Source organism: Artibeus jamaicensis, unplaced genomic scaffold (genome assembly GCF_021234435.1).
Source record: "Artibeus jamaicensis isolate MK-2021 breed Jamaican fruit bat unplaced genomic scaffold, CSHL_Jam_final contig_3126, whole genome shotgun sequence".
Classification (NCBI taxonomy): Eukaryota; Metazoa; Chordata; class Mammalia; order Chiroptera; family Phyllostomidae; genus Artibeus; species Artibeus jamaicensis.
This window is the reverse complement of record NW_026521723.1, coordinates 213,154-240,220: the sequence shown is the minus strand read 5'-3', so window position 1 is coordinate 240,220 and position 27,067 is coordinate 213,154. Positions and strand designations below refer to the sequence as shown.

The following is a 27,067-nucleotide window of genomic DNA, read 5'->3' as shown; positions in this document are numbered from 1 at the left end:
AGGTGTGATCTGAGAGGAGTCCTGGTCACAGGTAGGGCACAGTAGGCTTCCAGGTGTGAATACTCGAAAGATGGAGTTCATTCCTGTGTTCCGCATTAATTTGTCTTTTCCATACAAACAACTGTAAACCTACTTTGGCCCACTGCTGTGTATTTCTTCTCGGAAATACCAGCAGTGCCTTAGTGATACAGGTAGTAAATGGAAGGATAAGAAAACAATATACAAAGGAAAATGTCTACTGAATTTACAAAAAAACTTATAAACACCTCATACAATGGCGAGGGAACGTTTTTGCTACTTTTCAGAGAGTCTGATTAGCTTCTTAAGGGAAAATTCTGTTGATTGGAAATTTTAGAAGATCAAGCCCAAAGGACTTTTATTTTTTATTTTTTAATATATATTTTTATTTTATTGATTATGCCATTACATTTGTTCTATTTCCCCCCTTCATTCCCCCCAACCGCACACTTCTCCCCCCATTCCCCCCTTTAGTTCATGAATACGTGTCTCAAGTTCTTTAGATTCTATATTTCCCCTACTATTCTTACCCTCCCCCTATCTATTTGCTATCTACTGTCTATGCTACTTATTTTCTGTACCTTCTCCCCCCTTCTCCTTCTCCCACTCCCCTGTTGCTAACCCTCCATGTGATCTTCATTTCTATGGTTCACTCCTGATCTAGCTGTCCTCTTAATTTGCTTTTGTTTTAGGTGTGGTTGTTAATAATGTGAGTTTGCTGTCCTTTCACTGTTCATCTTTTTTATCTTCTTTTTCTTAGGTAAGTCCCTTTAACATTTCATATAATAAGGGCTTGGTGATGATGAACTCCTTGAATTTGATCTTATCTGAGAAGCACTTTATCTGCCCTTTCATTCTAAATGAAAGCTTTACTGGATAGAGCAATCTTGGATGTAGGTCTTTGGTTTTCATGACTTGGAATACTTCTTTCCAGCCCCTTCTTGCCTGTAAGGTCTCTTCTGAGAAATCTGCTGACAGTCTGATGGGAAGTCCTTTGTAGGTGACTGTCCCCTTATCTCTTGCTGCTTCTAGGATTCTCTCCTTCATTTTAATCTTGGCTAATGTAATGATGATGTGCCTTGGTGTGTTCCTTCTTGGGTCCAACTTCTTTGGGACTCTCTGAGCTTCCTGGATTTCCTGGAAGTCTATTTCCTTTGCCAGAATGGGGAAGCTATCCTGTATTATTTGTTCAAATAAGGTTTCCACTTGTGACTGAAGGACTTTTAAAAGAGATAAAATCAAAGGGCAGATAAAGAGCTTCCAAGATAAGAAAAACTAAAGGAGTTCGTCATCACCAAACTATTATTATATGAAATGTTAAAGGGACTTATTTAAGAGAAGAAGATAAAAACTCTGAACAATAAAATGGCAGAAAAAAACCATAAATCTTTCAACAATTGAATCCAAAAAACAAACTAAGCAAACAAGAACAGAGACAGAATCACTGATACTGAGAGCATTTTGATGGTTGCCAGATGGGTGGGGGATTGGGTGAAGTGGTGAGGGGATTAAGAAGAACAGATAGGTAGTCACAGAATGGTCGTGGGGAAGTAAAGTACAGAATAGGGGATGGAGCAGCCCAGGAACGTGTACACATGACTGACCCGTGGACATGAACACTGGTGGGGGGGGTTGCCTGAGGGAGTGGGCGTTGCTGGGTAGAGGGGGGCAAAGGGGGAAAAATCAAGACAACTGTAATAGCATAGTCAATAAAATATAATAATAATAATAATAATAATAATAAAATAAGAGCTAGCATGGAATTTAGAATGAGCTTCATTTCCTCTGAAAAATTGTTTTGGTGAGGCCCTGATCCTCTGAGTGGCAGTCATTCCTTTTCTCCTCACACCTGCAGGGGTGCCTCTCCAACACACAGATCACCTGGGACCTTGTTGAAATGCAGATCTGACTCGTGGGATAAAGCAGTGGGGCTGAGATGCTGTGTTTCTATCCGGTTCCCAGGTGATGCCAATGTTGCTGGCCAGTGGACCACACTTGGGGTAGCAGGGGTCCAAGACAGTTGGCTTTTATTCTCACAACAGACACTCACTTTGAAACAGTGTAACTTGGCTCCCTCACCAGACTGTGAACTCTGTACCCTATATTCTGAAGTAGATGAGTGCTAGATATTATGAACAGATTAATCATTTCTTACCTCTCTCAGTGGTTCGTGTTATTCAGTTGTGTCAGTTATTTGAATTTTTATAGGCGGGGGCTTTTTCCTTTTAACTGAGGGAATGAAGCAAATCTGTTGTTCAGAAATAGGCATCAGAATGCAATATAAAATTTCCGTATAAATTTAAGTGTACATTTACTATATGACCCATGAAGACATATGCCCACCTGAAGACTTGTACTTAAATGGTCGATGTAGCTTTATTTACAGTAACCAAAAACTGAGGAGAAACCAAATGTCTATTAACTGGTGGACTGATAAACAAATTATGGTATAGCTGCACTATGAAATATTACTTAGCAATAAAAAGGACTTTTCCTGGTAGAAGCAACAACATAGACATGTTTTCAAAAGCATTATACTAATTGAACTAAGTCATAAATAAGATAACATTCTGTACGATTCCATTTATACTAACTTTTAGAAAAAGCAAAACTACAGTGGTAAACAAATTAGGAGACAGGAACTGGGGGGAAGAAGTCGGCTAAATGGGGCTGATGGAAACATTTAATACGATTTTGGTGGTGGTTACATGACCATATGCATTTGTCAAAATTCATCAACCTGTACATGATATGGCGGCTAATTTTATTGTATAGCGTTTTTATCTCGGTAAACTTAATTGAAAAAAATTGGCCCCAATCATGAAACTGTTGACACTATCTAATACATCTTGGAGGCTATCTTTTTACTGGGACTTGATATAAGGAAATAGGGAAAATGTCCTCTTTGGGAGAAGAAATGGGCCTCTGGCAGAAAATATGAATAAACAGTAGGAACACAAGAAATTCCCTGAACGACTTCTTTGTGTATTTTCAATGCCACTGAATCTAAAGGGAGAAATGTCAAAAACATGAAGTTTAGTTCCCTTATTTTTATCACTCCGTGTAGTATGCTGTTAGTGGAATAATTTGAGTGTGTCCCACTCTGCTACTAAAACACCCAGATTCTGCCAAAATGTCATTTTTCTCCACTTTCTATTCTTTGCAGTGAGCATACCCAGTTTTCAGGGGAGGATTCAGTCATCTATGTTGGCAGTGAAGGCTTAGCTCTGATTAGATGGAACTATCAGGCTGATGTGCTCAGGATGAAGCCTAGCAAAAGCCCTGGCTTTCTTGCAACACTGAGGCAGAAGAGTGTCTCTGTGGGTGTGTAGAAACTAGCAGCACCTCACTGTTTTTGCAGAACTGGGGGCAAAGGAGAGAGAGTAAGTTCACGGTACATGTTCTGCTTTGTGGAAAGAAAAAAAATATTGATGTATTTAGAAATCAGAATGTGTCGGTCCAATTTGTTGAAATTATACAAACATTTTTTTTTGGAGGGCATATAAATCAACTTATAATTTTCTGTTAATTTACTCAGCAATGTCAGACTTTTACCCCCTCAATTTGTATCAAATAGCAGTAGCTCGACACTTCAGATTTAAATTTAGCTTTTTCAGGTGGAATATTGCATATTACTTCATTTTATGTATGCTATTTTATACTTTAACTATGGTCTATTGAGCATTTTTGGGTCCTCCTAACAAAATTGCATCAGCCAGACTACTGATTCATTAAGATTTATTCCTTTAATTGTGAAATAAAGTTTTTCATATTATGATGTTTCTATTTTAATAAATGAATACATTTACTGCATATTATTCTCTTGCTTTACTTTAAAAAGCTATTAAGTGAATATATTACATTCATGACTTTATAGTTTAAAAATGTAGTTTTATAGTTTAGGTATAATTTTATAGTTTCCTATAATATACAAATGAAAACCCCAGATAGATCGAGTTTGAGTTCTGGCCACCATTCTGGGAACTAAGCATCTCTAGCGTGGGGGTGATAATGCCCCCACATTCTTCCTCACGTGTGCACAGGGCTTAGTTCAGTGCTGGGCATTTAGTAATTACTGAACGACCTGTGCCATCATTTACAGGATCATCAGTACCAGCAGGCAGAGGCCCTTGGTACAGCAGTGAGATTATGGACACCTTTGGATCATCCAGTTAGTAATAAGGACCACACTTAAAAGAGGGGTAGTGAGTGAGTTGAAGAGGACTGAGGTCTCTGCATCCATCATGGGGCGTCCTTTGTGTCTCTGTCAAGGCTCGGGCTCTGTGAAGATGGCTAGGTCTAGGAGGCCCTTAGGGACCCATGAGGCTGGACCGGAATCTAGACATTAATGCATAGCTAGAGCTAGAGCCAGTACTCACACGGGCATGTGATTGAAGAGAATAGTCATCAACTAAGTAATGCACGCAGGGTCCGGCAGAAGTAATGCCTGCTCGAGTGTGGTTGGTAGGGTAATAATATTTACCCTAGGGTGTAATAATTTACAGTTTTAATTTGAACATCTCACTTATAATGTTATATGGCGGGCTTGAGTGTTATATTGTTATGTTACAAAATTACAGGCTTATACTTTTGTAATAAAAGATTATGTAACAAAAGGGGGGCATTATTTGTGCCTGACCTTGAACAAAGAGGAGAGAAGGCAGAATGTAAGATCTTTTGGCCAAGTTCTGACAGTCTTGGGTGTGGATCACTGTAAGCTGAGGAGTGGTGGATACCTGAATGGAGAACGGCCTTTTTCAGGGCTCAATGGACTCAGACCGCCAGCAGGGCCACCTGGTATGGTTGTGGGGATGAGTGTGAACAGGGGCACCTGGCAAAGGGGAAAGTTGTGGCCGAAATCCTGCCTGTGCCAAATTATGTGGCCCTGGGGCTATGTAGTGCCAGAGGGGGGGATCCTTTTCTATTTTTCACAGTGGTGAAGTGATTGGGTGTTACTGCTGAGCAGCAGTGTGTTGAGGGTGAGGGGAGACAGAGCAGCAGAAGAGCAGGACATCTGTCACAGAGGAAATAGGTAGCCTAAGGGGACGGAATGGATGGGGGCCTGGTTCAGGATCCTAGTTACTAAGGCTTTGAAGTTTGGCTGCAGAGCTGCCGGGGTGGCCGGAAGAGAAGAATGCAGACACTGAAGAACTAGGATTGCATCCGGGACCTGGCGGCAGGAACCCAGGCCTAGCAGATATGTCCAGAGTCAGGGTGGAGTTGTTACGGGGGAGACCCAGGTTAGGGGACACCCCCTCCTCGGTTCTTGTCTTGTTTGTGAGAGATGAATTCAAGCCAGAGGTGACATGCATCGTGGAAGTGAGACAGCAAGTTTTATGAAATACGCATGAGCACGAAGCTGCAAGCAGGCACCCAGCTAGTCTGAGTGCCCTGACTTCCAGGTTCCCCTCTCCCTGCCCTCTCCAGACCTGTTTCAGAGGCTGTCTTTCTCAGATGGGGGAAATGGTACGTAGAAAATTTCAAGGGCTCCCCTCCTCGGCTCTCATGGTTTTTTTTCTTGTAATTTTCAGCACACAATCAGATGACAATCTTATCTGACCAGGCTCAGGACTGCTGAATTAATGAGTGAGACAGGTCTTCCTCCCACTCCCTGCCTTGGTTTTCAATCTATGCAGCCTAACAGAATCGGCAGGAACCTGACGAAGCTGTCGAGTTGTTACTGGAGGGCTCCTCGGGCCCCTTTTCATGGGGCCGGCGTCTGTCCCAGAGCCTGGAGCAGGGCCGACACGGCACATGGGCATCACAAGAAGCTCCTGCAGCCAGATCTAAAGGAAACTGGGTGCAGAGAGGCCAGGCGGGCTAGCTCTGTACATATGTGCTGAGCTTCTGGACAAGTGAACTCGAAAGAGTTTCTTCCTTGGCGTTGTATGGTACTGAGATACCCACAGGGCTTTTACATGCGGTGGATATAAAAATGCTTCCAGAATTATTGCCAAACATACTTTTCTCCTAGTATATTGTTGGGCAAAGAAACAAACAGTAAGAGAGCCTAAAATAAAAATATGACCATTTTCAAGTGACATTCCATAGGTTATCTTTTGTGTGGTGGTTTCTATAAGCCGTGGTGCCGTGGTTGTTCGGGGACTCAGGAACCTGCACTGAGCGAACCAAGCGCCCTCTCATTTGACTCTAGCGCAGACTGAAGGTTGAGAGTCACCACTGTAAGACATTCAGCGGAGCCGCAGAGAAAAAGATAATGGATTTACTAAATTCCAAAAGAATGGGATTGGGGAGAACAAGGTTAGGAGTAATACGGTTTAATTTCAGCCCAGTGTGTGACTGTAGCCTTTCTCCCCACTTCACCAACCCCTGGAATTGATACTCTTAAGGAGCTGGTGGGGTAGACAGATGAGAGAAACATTCTGCAATGTTTAGTGTGGTTTTGGAAGGCTGGGCCTGTGTGCATTTGTGAAGGCTCAGGTTGGGGGAGAGGCATGGGCTCTGGTCTGGTAGATAAAGGTTTGAGTCCTGTTTCTGCTGCTTATCGGTTCAGGAGAGATACTGCTATGCTCAGGGCTTTGTTTTCCTCATCTGACAATGAGAACTGTACGTTCACCACACCCCTCAGAATTGTGAGGGTTGCATGCGACAGTTCACCCAAAGCATTTATCACAGGCCTTGGTACATGCTAAGCACGCATACTATTTATTCGTTTATTTATTTTTAGAGAGGGGGGATGGGAGGGAGAAAGGGGAGAGAAGCATTGATGTGAGAGAAAAACATTGCTCAGTTACTTCCCGCACGTACCCCAACCGGGGACCAAACCCATAACCTAGGCAAGTGCCCTGACCAGGAATCAAACTGGTGACCTTTGTCTTTGAGGGATGCTACCCAACCAACTAAGCCATACCAGTCAGGGGCTCTTTTATTTTTTAATTTAGTGCTTTTATATCAATGATTCTAATCAGCCATTATTTACTGGGCGCTTTCCATGTGCTAGGCATGTTGGATAAAAAAATAGTAATACAGGCTTATAGTTATGGGATCTATAACTGTATTCAACAACTATCTACTTATCACCTTCTCTGTGACAGGTTTTATCAGAGGTGCTGGAAGTAAAATGATAGACGAGACAGTCCTGCTGTCACAGAGCTTTTCCGTCCAGTAGGGCAACCACTGGCATTTCTGTCGTGGTCTCCGTGTTTCAGTGACTCTGCCCGCACCCCCATGGTCCTTTCCCTCCGTGCTCTGGTGTCCTAGAGCAGCGATGCTCACACCGTAGTATGCATAAGAACCAAGTTGGAAGGTGCTTGTTTCAACGCACTTACCTGAGCCCCAGACGTTCAGATCAAGCAGGGAACACGAACAGCCCAAGCCAGTGCCGACCCACAGACCTGCGGTGTCCCTTTGCAGAGCGTGGTCCCGGAGCTACTCCTCTTACCCCAGGAACTGCCTGCAGCCAGGAAGTTCCTGATTAGAATTCTCTCTTTTGAGTTCCCCTAATGCTTTTTATTTTAAGAGACAGGATGTCACCAGAAATAGAACCCTGAGAATAAAGTGGTCAGACCTTCAGTCTATTTCTGTCTCTGAAACTGTGTGACCTGGGACGGCTCACTTCAGAGACTTTCAGTTCCCCCAGGGATCAAGAACATTCCCCCACATCCACTTAGAAACCCTGCTTTCATCCTTAAGTGAAGTGGACATGCAGTGTTTTATGAACAAATAAAATGTACTTTTATTTTTAAAGAGAAGAAAAGACGGTGGCCAAGTCTGAGCTCCCTTACACCTATGTGGGTTATTTTTATATTGGGTTACATATAATTTAAGAAGAAATAAATGTTTGGTCTCTGCCAATGAGTCCTACTCTCCCTTGAGGCCCTCTGCTCACACTTTAGATGAATAACTGCTTTTCTGACATAACTGTAAAGCATGTCTTAGGGAACCCGGCCTTAGGAGCAGCTGTAGCCTGGTTTAACATTAAGAACTGGAAAACTTGTTTTAGTAAATGAAGCCATATGTTTTTAAAAGATTTTATTTATTTATCTTTAGAGAGGAACGGAAGGAGAGAGGGGGGGAAACATCAATGTGTGGTTGGTTGCCTTTCGTGGGTCCGCTGATGGGAACTTGCCTGCAACCCAGGCATGTGCCCTGACTGGGAATCGAACCGCGATCCTCTGGTTCACAGGCCCATGCTCAATCCGCCGAGCCACGCCAGCCAGGGCCTGTTTTAGTAAATGAAGCTATATTGAAGGGCCTTATAGCTTTTTCTAACGCAGGCATTCCACCTGGTTTTCCATTGAAGAATTTTGCTCAAAGCAGAGTGGTCATTCAATTTATAGAATATAATTAGAGAATTTGTTTATTTTATGGAAGCTTTTTTTTTGTGAGCAAGTAGAGGAACTATACGTTTGTCACAAGGATATCATGGCTGGTCCAGCTATTTTGCAGCTTGAATGTGAACACTTTGAACTGCTCATGAAATTCGAGAGGGTGGCTAAGCCTCCGAAGTTTTCCTCAGGTGTGGTATGCAGAGGGTCTTCAAGAGTGGGTTCATTTTACTTTTTGAAGGAAAAAAGAACATTACTTACACTTCTTTGTTTTCAGCTAAACAACATTTGTGAAGGAAAAACAATGAAAATGTCTGTTACTCAAACTTCTGAGGTCTGTGAAATAATACATAAATTTCCCAAAGGATGTGTTTTGGGTGACTGGTAAGCACACTGAGCTGTGAATCCTGAGTTTTTTCCCTAGGTCACATGCTATCTTATCTCAGATGTAAATATGTCTTTAAAAAATTGCGGATACTGGTGTCGTCCTTGGTGGGTGTTGGAATAAATGATGTTATTCTGAGTGGCGCCTTAAGTATTTAATTTGAGTATTTAAGCAGTTGTTTGGTGACTGTTGTGGCCCATGGTAAAATGCCTTCCGGGACAGTCTTAAACATATCCTACATTCATGCCTGGGTGATACCTACATGGAAAAAACCAGCATTTTGCTGAGGTCCAGCAAAGGGAGGAGGCAAGCCAAGCCCACACCCATGTCGGCACTGATAGCTCTATCTTGTCATCATAAAGTGTGGCAAATGGCCTCTGGCCACAGTGTTTAATGGTGTCACCTCTCTCACATAGACAGTGAGTTGCCTTTTGGTGCCGATTTGGAGTCCAGTTCCTTGACCGTTCTCAGTTCACCCAGCACAAGTGGAGGAAGGAAAGCTACCATTTGTTGAACACATTGTAAGGGCCAGCCTCTGGGCCAGCTGTCTTGTCTGTCTCTGAGTCATTAACCACTTCAGTGATGCATTTGACTTCCCAGACACCTCACTGTCTTGAACTTTTACTCTGACAATCCCAAGCCTTAATTCTCTCCATCACTTAGATTTTACCAATAATTTCTCACGAAACAGAGAACCACACTGTTCCCCCCCCCACTAAATATGTAACATATTTCTTGCTTATAACCAAGATAAATTTAAGGTGATATTTAAAATACCCCACAATACATCAAGATAGAGTACGTCACACTGTGTGAGGAAGACAGACCAAAGTGGAAAGGGAGGCGCAGGCCTGAGGGGATGGAAGCAGCAGCCCTGTATGTCTCTCACATGCTTTACTCCCTTTGGCATCAGTGAATGCTGGGCTGTCTGCTGGAGCAACAGCCAATTGCATCTTCCTGTCAGACCAATAAGAATACAGCATAGGCTGCATTCAGGATAGGCCAAATATCAATTTGGCTTACTCCAAACACATGCATTCAGCTGCAGAGCAAAAGAGAACAGCTGACTTTTTGGTTATGCACGCAGACCCAGCAAAAGTCTCAAGACTGAAAATCGCCTTCATAAGTGGAGGGCAAGAAAAAACTAAAGAAAAGGCTGGCTGCTCCAGTCTGGTAATAAGAGAGTTTATTAAGGGAATCTGACATAAGGTACAAGACAAACTGGATGCAACCAGAACAGCAGGAGTCTAAGATCAGAAAGAAAAATATTTAGTAGGTACTTGACTTGATCTTCTCCTGCTGTGAGAACTGCACTTGCAGCCTGAGTTTTAGTTGTTAATGTGGCCACAGTCTTTGGAACCTGGCCAGGTTGTTTAAACCGTGCAGTTGGCCGAGGGAGGTGGTGCTTCCTGGCATGAGCTGCTTCTCCCTTCTTTCAAGAGTGTGTTTCCCAGCCCATGTGCAGTGTGTCTCCACACGTCCTGACTGCATTAGGGTAACGAACCCACCAGAGCCTGAGCAGTTTCTCCCCACCCACGGCTGTGAAGTAACTGACTCGTCCTTGATCCCACAGACCATAGGGCTTGCTGCTCTCTTTATCATGGTTTGTTGGTTCAGGTTAAACATTGGGAAGATTGCCATGTCCTTTGTTTTCCATATCTTTACCCTGTTGGGCACCTCAGTTGCCAGCCTGGTGTACAGAGAAGCAGGTCCACAGCTTAGTCATTTAAATGTATCGACAGTTGGGAAAGCACCTTCGCCCATCAGACAAAGTGGGTTTTCTAGTTAGTAACTCAGTCTGTTGCTTAAGGTCTCTATTTTTCCATTCCACCAATCTAGCTGCCTCTGGGTTAGATAGGGTAGCAGTTTTCAACCAGTGGGCCACAGAGTGTTTAAAACACGCAAAACCTGACTCTTCAGTCAGGGACGCTGACCTCTTTTCCCTCAGACTGTCAAATAAAAAATGACAAAACCAACACAACAATAGCTGTCTGATGTGAATGAATCAAATATCTACCAATCTCTCTGGTCATATTGGCTGAAAGTATAACACATTTTCTGGCATGCTGCAGAACTTTAGTAGTCTATGTGTGCCACAAGATGAAAAAGGTTGAAAATCACTGATATATGAGATGGAACCTCCATTCAACAGCTGTATTGACCAGGTCACTGCATTTTTAAAGGCAGCTCTGGTCCTTAGCCATGCCCACCCTTCTGGTGTGACCAAACTGTCATGTCAGCTGATGGGCTAGTTGTTAAAGTGTGTATTTTTGCCAAACCATCTGCTTCCTGGTTTCCTGGAGGTGTAGATGCCTCCTGGGCAGGCATATGGGAGACAAAATCATGCTCTCGTGACCCCACATCTTGTCTCCATAAAGGTGTGTTTATAATTGTCCACCCCTCCATTTCCATTGTCCAAACCATAAAGTTACTCACTTTAAAATGGCTCACCTGTTAGTATACAGGATCAGTGGTCAAGGTCATGTGTGATTTCCACCCAGACAGCTCCTGATTCAGCCCATTGTTCCTGTTCCCACCCAGGTAGCATTGGGGGATGGTTGGATGGCAGCCTCTCTCCAGGTAGATGGGTTATGCTGGCTAGAGCCATAGTCCACCAAGCTCCAGCTGGAACTTCCCATAGTCCTTCTTTGCAGACTGAGGGATAGGAGTAGGGGCACTTGGAGGATCTGTACCTTCAACAGGGCCTAATCATCTCTAAAGAAAGAGGACCCTTGGGCAGAGTGCTGTTTAGTGAGTGTAGGAGTCTGAGCTGGGGAGAGGCACATCGGTGGAACATGTCTGTTTACTCCGTGATGGGAAGGGAGGTTCTTATGGTAACTGGTTGCTCTTTGGTAAGAGGTTCCAACTGTAGGAGCAGTGCATTCATTGTCAATGTTTGCTGTCCTATTGGGGTGTATCTGATATCTGCTTCCTTCTAGTATTGGGGCCAAGACCCAAGGGGCATTCTTTCCTTTTGTTTTTGCCAGAATGCCCAGCCGGTGCCTTTCAGAGTTACTGAGACATCTAACTCAGGTGGCAACCAAGCCTGGAAGACTCCAAGAACTTGAGTCTGTTTCACCAGCACTTTTACCTTCTCAAAGGCGGCCTGTTGTTTAGCCCCCTAGTCCCACATATGTCCTTGACTAGGTGACACAGTGGGTGAGGGCATTGAGCTAGGTGGAGTATAAATGCTTATCTGTACCCCACAATTCTCACAAAACCCTGTACCTCTTTCACTTTTTTTTTTTTTTTTTTGCATCAGTTAGGCTAGTACTTTGGCTGTGACAGCCTCGGAGACAATGTGGGTCTTACCGAACCAAGAGACTTCAAAGGACTTGATGGTGGTGCCTGGACCTGGAATTTTCCGTGTATTCACTTATCTATCCTCTCTGTTGTAAGTGGTTCAGTAAAGCCTGCAAGGTTTTCTGTAGCAGAAGTAAATCTTCACAGATTGACATTATATCATCAAAATAATAAGCCCATTTCACAGAGATCAGGAAGGAAAACAATGCCAAGTTCAAAGCCACCATCCATGGCATATGGTATGGCTAAGTAAATACATTAAGGGAACACTTCGAAGGTATGCTCCAAGTGGGAAACATTTCCCAACAATTTGTCACTGTGGGGCCATCAGCCCCACAGCGGGGAGGGCTGCAAACTCTCCAGAAGATATACATACAAGAACACAATGGACAACCCACACTGAGTGGCAGCTGAATGAAGTCCGGCTTAAATGCACTAAGTGAATGAAGGAATCTGAGTACTGAGATGGGGTTTTCCCGGGAGCCTGTAGGAGCCAAGTGGCTGTCTTGGGTTTCCCATAGCCCCGACTATTTGTTTCATTGACAACCATTGTTTACCTATTTTAATTTCCCTGATCAAGGAGCAGAGTACTGTCACATTACAAGGACATCAGGATGGCAAAAATCTGGCAGTGGTGGGGTCAATTTTGCAGAAGGAGGATGGACTTGACTTCATCCACAGGTGCCAAAGTCTCTGCAGATTTGGTTGCTGCTGCCCTTTGATGAAAGTCAGCTCGGGTATCTCAAAGGCAGAAGGTTAGCTTTTACTGTTGAGAAGATTCACTTTTCTTTAGTAATCAAAGACCGGATTTATAGTATTTAAGTCCACTTAGTTAAATCCATTTTAATCTTAGCCAGACTGTGCATTACATTTTTTTTCTGTGAAGATTTCTTTTCATAAACCTTCTATAATTATTGCTAAAGCTTTCACCTAAAATCATTTTATTCTACTTGAATCTATCTGTCAGTTCTTAACATTTACATTTAGGTTACCCACAAAACTTCTTGAGACGTTAAACAAAATCAGCCTTCATTCTAAGTTATTATTTTGCCGATCAATTTATAAGCTTGTGTAAAGACATGTCTGTTTTAATTAAACCAACAAACTTAAACTAGTTTTAATACCAGATATTTTCCTAAATCTCTCGATCCTATAAAGCATTTGGATTGGTTTCTATATTCCTGAAAATTTCAGAATACCCATTCCTCAATTTATATAAGTGCTTAATTTCTGTAAGCCGATAAAATGTAGCTCTTTTACCAGTTCCCCCTGCAGATGTTCCCCCTAACCGCCCCCCCCACCCCCCCACAAAGCTAATTTCTTTGGTTTCCTGGCTGGATTACCAATTGTTCATATACACAGACCCCGGGAAAGCTCCAAGAATAAATAGCTACCTACACAAGTGGAGGGCAGGAAAAGACCAAAGAAATAGGCTGGCCACTCTAGTCTGGCAATTAATAGAGTTTATTGAGGGAAACTTACATAGGAGATATGTCCTGGGCAACTGCAAGACAAAATAGATTCCTGCACCCACCTGGCAGTTGCCAAAGAATTATATAGGGTAAAAAGGGGTGGGGGTGAGGGGATAGTCACAGTACTAGTACGTGAATGCTACCAAGGGTGGGAAATAATGAGCTTGACCAGGTCAGGGCAACAGCCTGTTCCGGGGCCAAGCATGCAGTGCGAGGCAGGGGAAGGGGTGCTGATTTATGTCAGAATGAACACTGGTTATGATCAGTCTCTAAGTGGGGTTTGCACTGAGCAATCTCCTGCTTCTGTCCTGGGTCCAGTTTGGGGGTCCAATGGCGGTCATGTTATAGAATAGTCTCTCTTCTATTTTTTACATTTAGAAAACAGACAGTGATAAAATACACAAATGTACTCAGCACATATTTTGTGTCATGTGTTGTGCCTGTCACTTAGGGCAATCCATCTGGTAGCCCAAAGGCACAGCTCGTGTGCTCTCATTGGTAAGCATGCTACCGAAGGTCCGCCAAGCCAGGAACTATGCGGAGTTGGGCTGCAAACCCTGTCGTCCGATTTCAGCTAGTGTTGACTCTTCATAGGGATTGTGTATATTAAATTAGAAGTGTGCGTAGACTAAATTGGCTCATTGAGTTCATTTGCTTTCCTCTGATTTAGCTTTCATTTTTAACTGATTTATGATAGTGGCATGTAGGGCAGTGGCCATCTTCAGGGGGGTGAGAAGTGACCAGGGTGGTGGGAAGTGACCAGTGCAGGAGGTGAGATTAGCAGCCTTGACTGGAGAATTATTACAGGTTAGCAAACAGCCCCCCACTCAGTAGTTCCAACTCTAACAGAGCCCAGCACAATTAGGACATTTGTTAAGACTGACCTTCATTATCAAGGAAAATTTTAATTCTGTTCAGTGAGTTCTACTTATGAAGGCAAAGGAGTGCTTTATTTTAAGATTTTCATTTACACTTATTTAACCATTAAAACAGAGGCAGAATTACATATTTGGAAATGTCTGCAACTAGTCTTGTGTGTTCTACACTGCATTGCCCTGGTTGAGGTTAATTGTTAGGAGTGAGTGAGTAGTATGTGCAGTTGTCTAGATGAACCAGAAACTTAAAGAAAGGTGCGAAGAAATAATATATCTGTTTAAAGCCACATGCATGGAAATAGAAGATCTCTATTATGGAGCCATATATAATCCATTTGGGTTTTTTTGCATTTAATTGTATGTGGAAATGAGAACTTATTTCTGTCTTTGAAGTATAAGTGGGAACCAAATAAATGTGTGTTAGGTTTTAAAAAACATATATATATATACACACATATATACATATATATGTATATATATTCTCTAAAGGTTTTTTTTTCCTTTATATTTGAGAAAGGATTGTGTCAAGGTTTTTTTTTTTTGACTACCAATGTGCAATGAACTATACTGTCATTTAGTATAAAAGCAGGCAAGTAGTTAACTGAGTTTACCTGTACTATGAGATTGAAAAATCACAAAGATGCATCTAAAGGTGTATTGAAGTTGAGAATGTGAGAAATATTTTTAATGGCTTTTTTCTCCGTTTTTTTATGAAATTAGAAAAGGACTTGTCAAAACTGTAATGTGCAACACTGAACAGTCATTTTAAGCACGGAAGTGACTGTTTATGTGCATATGCCTGAGGGCATGTATTCACTTCCTACTGAGAGGAAGCACATACTCTTTAATGTTTCTGGAACGAGGTTTTCAGCATAGAGAAGATGTTTAGAATTTTGTTCCGAATGATTTATTCCTCACTTAACATGAGACAGCAGTAGGGAAGCCTCTAGCTTTGAAACAATGGAACTATTGAGTGGCCTACGCATGTGATATGTTGTGCAGATGAAAGATAAGAGGGTGAGGAATAGAAAAAAAATACTCCTTTCCTGCATATTTAGTGGGTATCTTGAAAATAGTCGGCCTGTATCATTTTCTCGTGCTTTCCCTTTCCACATGTTGATTCGCTGTACTGATGTGGCAGCTGGTGGGGAAAGCCGTCTGTATGACAGCTTTGCCTTCGGACTCCACTCCCTGTGTTGCAGGTGGGCCAGCCATGCGAGGGTACCTCTTGGCCATCTTCCTGAGTGCTGTCTTCCTCTACTATGTGCTGTACTGTGTATTGTGGAGAACAGATGTCTATGGGTAAGTTTCATTTTTGCTATTTGAAAATGATGTCCAAACTAGTCTTTCACACAGACACACAAATAATAGTAGAGGGACCCATTAAAGAGCCCTGTAACATTTTGAAACTTTTCTGGCTTCCCATTGTAAACAAAGGTCGCACCATTCTATTGCACTGTACATTTTATCTCTAACAGTTTAAAAACTGATAAGCGACACCTTTTTATTGACTTTCCAGGGAAGCGGTGGTATTGATCATCTTTGGAATATAACATTCTTTATTGTATGTCCTTGAATTGATGGAGTAATTCTTGGACTCAATGGTACTTGAGCCTAAAATGCTTGGATAAGAGAGATTGTTTGATAACATGTAGATATTAAATATCTTGAAACAAAGGAAACTTTAAACAAAGTTTCCTTTGTTTAAAAATATTGGCTGGATGATGATATATGTAAACTTTGGAACAACTTCAACTTGAAATGTCATATATAAAACTTTGAGGGGGTAAAGGTAGTTTTATTGCTGAGAAAAGTTCTCTAATAAGATTTTTACCCTTTTCCCCATTGTCAGCCCTTTGTCTAGGAACAAAGTTTTGATGACCTTTAAACCTGAATGGGTGGTTGTATATGATTATATCAAAATAAATCACAGGACAACTTTCTTGTTCTAGATGAAGTTTAGCTCTTTTGCCTGTGTTTCAGTAGTTTATCCCAGATCATGTTTCTAGTTTGTGCTTCCAAGATAAAAATATAAATAAATACTTCTGCATTTAATATCATCACTGGTTGACTGAAAATAATTGAAATACTCTTTCTGGAAGGAAGTTAGCAAAAGGTCACTGGAAAACACCCAGTGCCGGGTGGGTGGGTTTCACCATAACTTTTAGGTATTGGATTTAAATATTGAGCTAGAGAACTTAGTCTGATTATACAGTACATAAAAAATATACCACAGGAATCTCCCACACTTGGTAATGGAAGACGAGAACAACAGAAAAAGAAGCTACTTCCCATTTAATGCCATTCTTGATCAGAGGAGAAATGATAAAGACAATGGAAAAGGTCTGAGTTCAGCCGTGTTTTTTTTTTTAAATTGGTTGATTTTGAGAGGGAAGGAGGGAGGGAAGAGAGAGAGACATAGATTTATTGCTCCACTTATTTATGCACTCATTGGTTGCTTCTTGTATGTGCCCTGACCAGAGATTAAACCTGCAACCTTGGCATACCAGGACAAGCTCAAATCAACTGAGCAACCTGGCTAAGGCCACCACAATCTTTTGTTACCAGGATTTGAGGATTGTTCATGTTATTCTTAAACTAATGCATCTCTCCAGTCAAAGAAATTACCTCAAATGCGTGTTGCCGTGAACTTGCTTCCTTAACAGCTATTAAGACAGTGGCTAGGGGCCAGGGCAGCGGCCAGTGTGGCCTCTTGGCCTCTTTGCATGGATGGTCACCGTGCACGTTGCCAGCATCATGAACATCTCAACTTCGGAGCATGTCTTTGATCACCCATGAGAAACTGTTATAACAGGTGCAGAGCATTTCAAACAGCACTAAAATTAGAAAACCTGTACCTCTTTGTTAAGTCACATAGCCTTTCTTCAGCTTACTTTTTTTAATTGTACATAAAATAGAGTTGTAGTCGATGGTTGGGCAGACAAAGATTCTTCTGGAAAGTTGCACGGACACAGACTTCTCAGCACAGAGTGGGGACTGCCTGCTACTGTGAAGTCTCTTACGGCTGCGGCAAGAACCGAAACAAATGTGCAAGAACATTCCGCCATTGATCCTGTAGAGAAAACATTGCCACTTAAACCCACTGAATTTTATTTACGAAAATGGTTTCAGTAGATGAAAGACTTATATACAAAATCACATCCTCTGGAACCAGAAAAAATGGTTTTGACTCAAGCGGCCAGGATCACTGTGAAAGGAGTCAGTAGTCAGTAGTTATCTCAAAGACCTGATGGTGAGTCCAGTATCTCCCAATGCGTGTACAGGCGGAGAGGCCATGGACTGGGTAACGCACATGTGAGTTACACGGATTGCGGATTTACAGCTTCACTGAGAGGGGGCATGAGGACATGGAGGCGGCAGCCGCATTTGCAGAGAAGTGATGAAAGTTGCCGCACGACTCCTAGTGTGCAGGACCTCTCCTGGCTGGCATTATACTTATCTGTTATTTTTTTTAAAACTCTGTTTTATGTACAGTTAAAAAAATAAGCTGAAGAAAGGCTAGGTGACTTAACAAAGAGGTACAGGGTTTCTAATTATTAGTGCTGTTGAAATGGCTGGTTTTGAGGTTTCCGGTATTTATGTGACAATTTAACACTTTTTGGAAAGTCCTTGGAAATTTCATATTAAATCTCCTTGAACTAGAACTTCAATGCTTTTCTTGTACTGGAGCTCTACCTGGCTTTAGACCAACCCCAGAACAAAGCAGAGCCACCTCTAAACACACACGATTGCCCCGCTGCCGTGAACTTCAAGAGGGAACTCACTTTCAAAAGAGAAATGATCTAGTTTTAAAAGATATATTAATTTGTATAAAATAACTTTCTATAAACTACCGTTAACAAAAAAGACAGTGTTTTAGAGTTCGCAGGCTGGCACTCAGTCCACTGAGCCATACCAGCCAGGGCCAAGAAGACAGTGTTTTACTCTGGTACTTGAGTGACATTTTTGGAGTGACAGTTATCACTCAAGTAAATATAACTCAAAAATATGATTTTATTGCATTAAAAGAGTGCTGTATTATTTGCCCAAGTTTTGTAACTTAGTGAAGGTATTACGTTCCTTGGATTTGTACTTTATGACTTAGGATACTGTATTGTGAGCTGGTTGTGTTAACTGAAAAAATAAGTCATTACTGGAACTGTGCAGCTCTCTGAACTTAAACGGAAGGGCAGCTGTTCACATCTTTTAGCATTTAGGTAATTTACATTTGCTTAACCTTTAAATTACCATGTGTGAAATTATGTTCCCTAATTGCTAAAGCATGAGATGTTAGGTTATTTGAATGTAATGACTTTTTGAAGTAATTGTGACCACAAAACATCTTTCTTACATGAGGAGGAGCTGTATGTCACTTGAAATTACTCAAGTGATGTCTTTATCTGAGGCGTGAATCCCAGGTACTTAATGTTTTGAATGTGGGGCCACTGTGGGGGTGAGGACGGTGGGAGAGAAGAAAAGTAGGAAAGACATATTTAAGTCTTTTATCCACCTTGAATTTATTTTGGTGTATGGTGTAAGTTGGTGCTCAAGTTTCATTTTTCTGCACATAGCTGTCCAGTTCTCCCAACACCATTTGTTGAAGAGGCTATCTTTACCCCATTTTATGTTACTGCCCCCTTTGTCAAATATTAATTGACTGTAGAGATTTGGGTTTATTTCTGGGCTCTCTGTTTTGTTCCATTGGTCTATGTGCCTGTTTTTATGCCAGTATCAGGCTGTTTTAATTATAGTGGCCTTGTAATACAGTTTGATATCAGGTATTGTGATCCTGTGACACCATTAAAATCCTAGAGGAGAACATTTGCAAGAAAATCTCAGATATTTCATGCAGCAACTTTTTTACTGATCTGTCCCCTAGAATGAGGAACATAAAGAAAAGAATAAACAAAGGGGATCTCATCAAAATTAAAAGTTTTTGCACGGCTAAAGATAACAGTATTAAAATAAAAAGAGAACCAACTGTATGGGAAAACATATTTGCCAATGATACCTCAGGCAAGGGTATAATCTCCAAAATATACAAAGAACTTACATGACTCCACTCCAAGAAGACAAGCAACCCAATTAAAAAGTGGGCAAAGGACTTGAACAGATATTTCTCCAAGGAGGACATACAGAAAGATCCAGGGACATGTGAAAAGATGCTCAGTATCACTAGCTATCAGAGAGATGCAAATTGAAACTACAGTGAGATACCACTTCACATCAGTCAGAATGGCCATCATAAACAAAGCAACAAACAACAAGTGTTGGAGAGGGTGTGGGGCAAGGGGGACCCTAGTTCACTGTTGGTGGGATTGCAGACTGGTACAACCACTGTGGAAAACAGTATGGAATTTTCTCAGAAAACTAAAAATGGACCTGCCTTATGACCCAGCAATTCCACTGCTGGGATTATATCCTAAGAACCCTGAAACACCAATCCAAAAGAACCTATGCACCCCAATGTTCATAGCAGCACAATTTACAATAGTCAAGTGCTGGAAGCAACCTAGGTGCCCGTCAGTAAATGAATGGATCAAAAAATTGTGGTACATTTATACAATGGAATTCTATGCAGCAGAGAGAAAGAAGGAGCTACTACCCTTTGTAACAACATGGATGGAACTGGAAAGCATTATGCTGAGTGAAATAAGCCAAATGTTGAAAGACAAATACTATATGATCTCACCTTTAACAGGAAGCTAGCAACAAAACAAACAAGCAAGCAGAATAAAAACAAAGACACTGAAATAGAGACAAGGGGACAGCGACCAGAGGGGCGAGGGGAGGGAATTTCAGGGGAAAAAATGGGAGGGATTTAGAGGAACAAGTATAAAGGACACAGGGACGAGAACTAAGGGGGGTGGAAATGGGAGGGAGGTGGGGAGCACTGGGGGGGGTGGGCTGGGATGGGAGTAAAAGAAAAACTGTACTTGAACAATAATTAAATTAAAAAATTAAAAAAAAAAGAAAAGTAGGAAAGAAAGCATTGGCCCGAAGGAGCTGCTGCCGCAGGAACTGCTTTGCAGCCTTTGTTTATGGGAAATGCTCGCTTTGGGCATCAACGGCAGCTGCACTCTGAGAAACAATCCAGGAAATGCATTCTGTTTTGTAGCAGTTAATTATCAACCAGTAAAAAAAACCTTTGATACTTTCAGTTGTTGCTTATAGAGTACTTTTGTTAAATGGTGATTAGCTTTTCCCTTTATTTTACAATGCTTAATGTGATAAACTTCTAGTCAAGTTTTCTATAAAAGAAACCAGGTAGTATAAACCACAGAAATAATATACTAAAGTATTTAAAAATTAGCATTTTTTCTACTTGAAATATTATATTGTTTAGCTTAAGATTTCTTAGGGCATTTGTAGAAGCAAATGAACTTCAGTAAGGGTTTTGATTATTTTTTGTAACCAGAGATGGTTTTATAATTGTTTCAGCTAAAAAAAGAAACTAAATACTGATATTTAATAAAAAGCTGCCATATATAATTTCCGTAAATTATACTTGTTCTGAAAAAAGGTGTAATGAATGCACTGGTGATAAAAAGATTTCTTCACACATACAACTATTAAGACAGATCATTGTCTTTTGTTAAATCCACCCAAAGTTTGTCTTCACAATCTAAAATAATTTGCTTTATATTTCTTAGCAACTTTAGAAATAACCTTTATTTTGCCCTCTGAATATAGTTTTTTTTTCCAGAGATTTTATTTGTTTATTTTTAGACAGGAGGAAAGAGAAGGAGAAAGAGAGAGAAACATCAATGTGTGGTTGCCTCTCACACACCCTCTACTGGGGACCTGGCCCACAACCCAGGCATGTGCTCTGACTGAGAATTGAACTGGCAACCCTTTGGTTCACAGGCTGGTGCTCAATCTACTGAGCCACACCAGTCAGGGCTGAATATGGTTTTTATGACCTGATGTGTTAGTCCACCATATTTAAGTATCTTCCTTATGTATACATCAAGGAATTCTTGCCATTTATGATATTTACAAAAAAATGTTTCTTTACATGAGGCTGTTACTAGCTGCATATGAGGGGGGACCCAAAAAAACCACAGAATTTATTAAAAAATTGTGTATTTATTCTTGCATGTTTAAACTTAAATCACCTTCAAAGTATTGGGTTGGCCAAAATGTTCATTCAGTCTCCCTGTAAGATGGCTCTAATAGCGCTTAGTTGTCTTTAACTTCATTCAAAACAATTTTGTTAGATTGTATTGTGACAGCTGTCATGTCAGCGTGTGTTTAAAACAATTGATCAAGAGAAAACTAGCCAACTTCTTAGATTTCTCTGAAGTCACAATGGGACTTGACTCTCCCTGTCTCCAAAAAGCAAAATCAAAATTAGTGAATTTTTGGTGTAGCCATTTTAATATTGAAGATGGAAGAAAATATGCAACATTTTTAGCATATTATACTTTATTATTCCAAGAAAGGTAAAAATACAACTGAAATGCCAAAAAAAGATATGTGCAGTGTATGGAGAAGGTGCTGTGACTGATAGAATGTGTCAAAAGTGGTTTGCGAAGTTTCATGCTGGAGATTTCTCACTGGACAATGCTTGTGGTTGGGTAGACCAGTTGAAGTTGATAATGATCAAACTGAGACATTAATTGAGAACAATGTTATGACACACAGGAGATATATCCTACATGCTCAAAATATCCAAATCAATAAAATTATTTATGTGAATGAAAAATGTCTTTTATTTCACAGAAAAAAAAAACTAAATGGATTTTTTTGCCAATTCAGTACTCTCCTTTTCATGCAATTACATCTATGGTAATGTTTTTTTCCACTGCTCAAAACAGCTTTTGGATTCATCAACTTTGATGCCTTTTAGTGCTTCTGCTGTTTTTGTTTCACTGCTTCCATATTGGCAAAAAGTTTCCTTTGAGAACTGTTTTCATCCAGGGAAACATAAAAAAAGTTGCTGGGCTGAGACCCAGTTAGCAGGGAGGATAGGGTATGGGGGTCATGCCATTTTTGGTCAAAAACTGCTGAAAACTCAGCGTGATATGGGCAGGTGTGCTCATAAATTACCCATCATGAAATGGTCAAACGTGATGAAAGAATCTTCAAAAAAAAATTCACCGAAGCCGGACACAGCCTCTCACAACAACACCAGTTGGTGCACTGATACAGATGGGCTCCCAGAACACTCACCTAGTGGGGAATTCTAGACTAGAAGGAGCCTGTCCTCCAGAAGATAATTCTGGGTTTTTTTTAGGGTCTCCCCTCAAAGTTCAGGAACTTGGCACTTCTAACCATAAGGATTCTGTATTGCCTCAAAATTGAAAATTGGGTCTATCCTTGGGGAGTTTAGACTATTTCAGTTTGAGTCCTGTGAGTTATAGAAGAAAATCGATTAGTTTTCTTTTTAGATTGATTTTTTTCACATAATTGATTGCCATTAATATGCTGTTATACTAAGCTGTTTTCCTCTTTCTTGGCTAAGTCTGGATCCTGCCACCCTATCCCCTTCATTTGTTTTTGTTTTCTCTGTCTTTCACAATATCCTTTTAAATCGTGGAGACAAGTGCTCCATTCAGGAGACACACAGGCCCAACCTGTGCCAAGAACTGAGAGTTAGCTATGACTCTCAGCAGTGTGATCTGTGGAGTCACCAGATCACAAGGCCGGGTGTGTGCAACCCACTCAGGCTGGGGCGTCTGTGGTCTTCGCAGCTGGTAGGTGACCCAGATGGGGCGTGGAGGACCTCCAGCCATGCCCACGTGGGTGAACTGGGTTTCTCAGGCTTTTGGGGACTTGTGAAAAGCGAGCCAGCTTGTGGCTTCCACAGGGCGGTACCCCAGGCCCTTCTGGGAGGGAGGGTCCTTTGGTTCACCTCTCTTTGACCCACTTGTGGGTCCCTCGTCACCTCGGCCTTTTCTCTTTCTGTTGCCTTGCCTCCACGAACCCTCAGATGTGTGCACAACTTGGAGAAGTTCCTGTCCTACTTCGGGGGTGGTTGTGAGGGCTTTCGTTCCCTGCAGGAGAAGCTTCCTGTGGTGGCTCAGAGTGGGCTGCCAGGGCATCTGCTTCCCTTCGGGCCGGCCGCCTGGTTCTGCTTTCTGACCGGCCTTCCTGTTTCTGTCTTACAGGGTGCCACCTGTGGAAATGAGATGGCGAAGTAAGACCCGGCCTTGCTCCTCGAAGCCAGCTTTTGCCTCTCTCCTGAGGTAAACATAGAATAGAAACCGTGGCGTGCAAAAGGCTCAGAATGCGTGTGCAGTCATTTCCCACACGTGCTCCCTTTTTTCATACAACTCGTAGCAGTAGAAAGTGGACACCCTGCATTTAAGGAAGAGCTTGACTATCCTGTCTCTTTTCGTGCTTTTAGTCAGAGCCCTGCGCATATTTTAAGAAAAGGCATTGAAGAGCTCACTCAGACTAGTGTTCTGTTCACCCAGGTGAGATTAGAGAGTCTATTTGTGTTTGATCACAAAAAAGTGAACCGGTGCTTAGGGTTGTGTTCCACCTCCTCGTTTTTCCTCATTATTTTTATGCGTGTTTTGTGCCTTGTTCTCCCTCACCTCTGGCTTACACTTGACATTTAGAAATTTCCCCTGACTTCCGCTGACTTTCAATGGCCTACCTATTCATCTATATGGAATGTAAATAACGGTTGTTCATTATGGTTGTCAGGACTTGCAGAGAACTTGTTCTTCCATTCAAAAGTAGTTTTCCCCTTGTCACCTCGATTTTAACAGGCTAATCAAAATAATTCTAGATAAAAAGGAATAAATCATGGTTTAGTTGGGGCATGCTTAATTGTGTAAAATGGGTATAAGTTATTTATTTTTTTTTACCATTTTATCTATTAAAAATCAAAAGTAAAACTTTCTGTTTTTATTTTTTATTATATGATTGCACCTTTGCATTTGGTTCTTTACATTTTGGTTCTTTACATTTTGGGGGCTACAGGCCCCCTGGAAATGTCAGCCAACTCTCTGGAAACCTGCGGGTCCATGAACGATTTCTGCACATGGTTATGGGTGAGCCACAGCTGCCTGTAGTCTGCCCAAGGGGCTGTGTCCAGTTAGGGCCCCTGAGGGGCTCGAAGGGTGACCTTACACCTTTTCAACCATGCCCTGTAAAAAGAAACATGCTTTACTTTGTAACTTAGTACACACGCGTATTTATAATAAGAAAGAATTTTTACCCTTCTTATTCCAGATGCCCTGTATTCTGTTCTATTTACTTAAAAAAAATATGTTAACTGTGACTCACAAAATTGATTTCATGAACCACCTATGGATTGCAGACTGCATGTTTAAAAGGCTATTCTAGAACTGAGGTTATCTTTGCCTTTCGTGAAAAAGGGTATTTCCTTTCTGAGAAGACCCTAAGGGCTTAAAGTACTTATGTAGCCTTGTTCAGTGGGAGCAGACGGCTACAGTTTACTTGAGGAGTAGATCATGGGAATTGTGTAGGAGGGACGGTAGCACTCAGGAGAAGCTCTGCTGGAAGCCTGCAGCATTCACTGCAGGACTGTGAAGAGGACACCTTTTCTCAGAGTTAAGCCTGGGGTATGGATTTCAGCTTCGTCAGCTATGGGTCAGTGACCCCAGATAATACTGTGTAGCTCCTTCACTTCTCATAGCTTCGGTTTCTTTGTCTAAATTGATTGATAGACTTTACCTACCATCCCAGGCTTTTGTAGGTGTCACAGTAGCAGAAATGCAATGTAATATGATACATTATAATACAGTGTAATATACAGCGTAAGGTATCAGATAAGGCTGATACTTATTGAGCCCCTACTATGTGTGAGACGTGGTGTTAAACTGCTGTTTTATTCAGAAATAAAATATAAGTCATTTAGCACAAGGCTTGACCAGCAATAGACATTAATCATGGGTCATCATCCTCATCTCCCCCTTCACCTCCAAAGAACAGAGTCCTTTACTGTGTTGCTCTGAGGGGGCAAAGTCATCTGTGGTTCACTTCCCCAAGCTGGGAAGATCTTGAGTCTCCTGTCAATCCCATGTCAGGCAACCGGACACTTTATCTTCTCAGATAAGATCCCCAACTTGAGCATCGATCCTGGTATACATGTCAACAACCGAATCTGGGAAACGCCATCATGTCTAAAGCAGGAAGGGCTGGTCTCTCACCTGTTTCCTTAGTCTGAATACTTGTGAGTTTTTAGCTCAGCTCTGAAGATCTTAAACTCTGGGACTTGCCCTAGGCTAGTGACACATGAGTGGCAAAGCCCACTTAAAACCGCAGCCAGGTCCCCCTAGTCTACTGCTGTTGATTTAGCAGGTAGCCGCTGAACCTCAGGGGCACTCTCATCTTCACCCGCCGTTTTCAGACTAAGAAAATGCCAAAGTGATAAGTCTGGAAAGACGGAGCCCTGTGCGGGGTTTGGGCTAAGGATTAGCTTGATTTGCTCTGTGGCGTGCCGTCCTTCAGGTAGGTAACAATAGCATTTTAATATGAGTGTTACCTGCTTCTCTTTAATTAAAACAATATTTTCTATTAGATGATGGTTGCATCAAGAATTAACTTGGAGTGTGAATTCATCCAGTCCTTTATTAAATATATGTTGCCTGCCTACTCTGCTAGGACCTAAAAGTGAGAAAAACCAGAAGCACCCCTACCTTCATCGAACTTTCTTGTCTGAGGGAGGCCCCAAGCAGGGGTCACCTTCAGGCTAGAGCAGGCAAAAAGAAGACAGATGCCCCTGGTTCTTATTCTTGAGCAGATCTTCAGATAATGACATCGGGAGTATAGTTCTAGCTACATCTCATCTTAATGTATTTTTTTATTTTCACAGCTGACTCTTTCATACATATGATGCCTTTACATTTGGAAGTGGCTCAGCATCAATATTTTTATTTTCCCCTATTAGTTCTTTTCTGTCTTCCTGTATATGGCTAACATTTTATCACTTGGTATTTTACAGTTTTGTTTCCCCAAACCCCACCCACTTAGCTGTGATCTAACTTTGGTTCCGCTCCCTGGAATGCGTTTCTATGCTGGTTTGTACTTTCATGCTGTATCCCATTCTATGTAATATTTAAATGCCGATTAAGTGATTTTAAAGAACTTAAAAAATAATTATACATTCCGGTAGTACGACAGTAGGCGTGATATGCTACGGTTATGTTCGGCTGTGACTTGAAGTGCCCAGAGGTGTTAGGGGCACTGGGAAAAGTCATTCTTCATCCCTGTCTTCCAGGTCCCACCAGTTCCATCCTTTCCTTTGTGCTGCTGACTTCAGAAAGCTCGCTTCCTTATACGGCAGCGATAAGTTCGATTTGCCCTATGGGATAAGAACCTCAGGTCAGTCACGTTGTCCTTGCCTGCCCTATGAAGTGGGTTTGATGGGGACCACAGGCTTGTATAATTTTAAGGCCATGTAATCTTTCTGCTTCGTAATGATTCCTAAAGGATTCGATTCAGGAATGGGACGAAGGGAATCGATTTTAACATATAAAGCCCTTCGAGGCATGTAGAATAAAAGCATAAAAAAAGGTAGGTGTTGTGGTGTGGTGAAGACACTGCTTTTCACTTTTGTTTAGTCACCGTGGGGTCACTGAGTTCTGATGCCTTACCTTAATCCAGTTTAGAATCCGTAGGATAAGTCTGTGTGTTAAGTTCCTTCCGATCTCCCATTTCACCTTTTTACTTGCGAGTTTTATTTGTTTCATCAGCAAGTTCTAGCTCCTTGACCAATTAAAAATTTTTAATTGATGGATAATTTCT

At 41.6% G+C, this 27,067-nt stretch overlaps 1 protein-coding gene and 1 pseudogene across 9 annotated transcripts in view; both read left to right on the top strand.

Moving 5' to 3' along the window:
- Positions 1-27,067, top strand: part of ST3GAL6 (ST3 beta-galactoside alpha-2,3-sialyltransferase 6) — a 78,935-nt gene that overhangs the window by 24,612 nt on the left and 27,256 nt on the right. For 8 of the 9 annotated variants that reach the window (XM_053663078.1, XM_053663077.1, XM_053663075.1 and 5 more), the window contains exons 3-5: positions 15,544-15,643; positions 23,455-23,532; positions 26,541-26,644. In XM_053663078.1, the coding sequence (XP_053519053.1) occupies positions 15,555-15,643; positions 23,455-23,532; positions 26,541-26,644 (271 nt within the window). In that variant the 5' untranslated portion in view covers positions 15,544-15,554. The remainder of the gene's footprint in view (positions 1-15,543; positions 15,644-23,454; positions 23,533-26,540; positions 26,645-27,067) is intronic. The other variant, XM_053663079.1, reaches the window with a different exon arrangement.
- LOC119056515 (PRELI domain containing protein 3B-like) lies at positions 15,655-20,164 on the top strand (annotated as a pseudogene).